Source organism: Myotis brandtii, unplaced genomic scaffold, assembly GCF_000412655.1.
Source record: "Myotis brandtii unplaced genomic scaffold, ASM41265v1 scaffold869, whole genome shotgun sequence".
In the NCBI taxonomy this organism is placed as follows: domain Eukaryota; kingdom Metazoa; phylum Chordata; class Mammalia; order Chiroptera; family Vespertilionidae; genus Myotis; species Myotis brandtii.
In genome coordinates, this window is record NW_005371541.1 from 1,621,668 (window position 1) to 1,622,776 (window position 1,109).

A 1,109-nucleotide genomic window follows, 5' to 3' on the forward strand; every position below is an offset into this window, starting at 1 on the left:
CCATACTCACAGCCTCTCGGTGTTGCGGGGGATGTTCCTGGGCACGCTGCGCAGCGCCAGTCCGTGACAGTCCACCGTGCTGCCCGAGCAGGAGCACTGCGCCGGACACGCCTGAGACGCCACCTCGTTCAGGATCGCCAGCACCAAGCCCAGAGCCAGGGACAGCGTCTGCCAGCCGCCGCCTCCCATCTTCCCCCGCCGCCTCGCTCGCCAGTGCCGGTGGTTCCTCTACCGCACGCTGCTGGGCGCCAAATGCGCTGGGGCTGAGGCCCAGGGTCTGGTGCAGGGCTAGCAACCCAGAGTGTCCGGGTCAATGTGCACGAAATAAGGCGGACGCAACAGTTCTAATATTCAAGGTAGAAGAGCTTGACACAGGTACCCGCCTCCCACCTCCCCTCCACCCTACTCCAGCGGGGCGGGCGCTCCTTGCAGAACTTTAGGTCCTGAAGATGAATCGAAGACCCCGGAGAAGCCGGGAGGAGATCACGAGTAGCAAAGTCCAACTTGGTGGGAAAGAACTGGGCTCTCAATAGCCGCGAAGATGCAAGAGCCCGTGGCGCGGGGAATGGGCCTGCTCGGGTTCCACCACCTCCTCTTCGAATCCGATTCCTGCGGGGAGGCTCAGAGGCAGAAGAGGGAGGCTCAATAGGAACGCTGTCCTTGATGAAAGTGGGCTCTCTGGAGCTAGAAGGCGCAGGAGCCCCGTGGGCCAGGAACCGTGCGTGCAGGGCCGCAGGGCTTCCCCTGACCCGAGGCTCCTCGGCGGCAGGGGCTAGTCCTCGCTGTCTCCCGACAGCCAACGTTCAGGGCGGTTTGCAAAAACACATGCACTTCGCGGAAGGCTGCCTCCGCAATTCCGCCTCCCGCCGGGCGTCCTAGGCGATGCTTGGCACTCGGGCCTGCCCGGAGGTCAAACAGAAAAGACAAAAGGGCACTGGGGCCGCAGCAGCCGGCGGTAATATCCACTAGTCACGACCCTGGCAGAGGAAATCCAAGAGGCCAAGTTGAGGACGAGAGCTCCTAGGAGGACTGCTGGCAGGCCAGCCTGAAGGAGTGGAAAGGCCAAGGTGGAGGTGTCCGCGTCCTGGGTCCTGCGGGGGTGTCCGGGG

General features: G+C 63.8%; 1 protein-coding gene across 11 annotated transcripts in view; it reads right to left on the bottom strand.

Moving 5' to 3' along the window:
* Positions 1 to 735, bottom strand: part of SLIT2 (slit guidance ligand 2) — a 346,357-nt gene extending 345,622 nt beyond the window's left edge. For all 11 annotated transcript variants that reach the window (XM_014532277.1, XM_014532270.1, XM_014532275.1 and 8 more), the window contains exon 1: positions 11 to 735. In XM_014532277.1, coding sequence (XP_014387763.1) covers positions 11 to 189 — 179 coding nt within the window. In that variant the 5' untranslated portion in view covers positions 190 to 735. The remainder of the gene's footprint in view (positions 1 to 10) is intronic.
* Between the last annotated feature and the right edge of the window lie 374 nt (positions 736 to 1,109).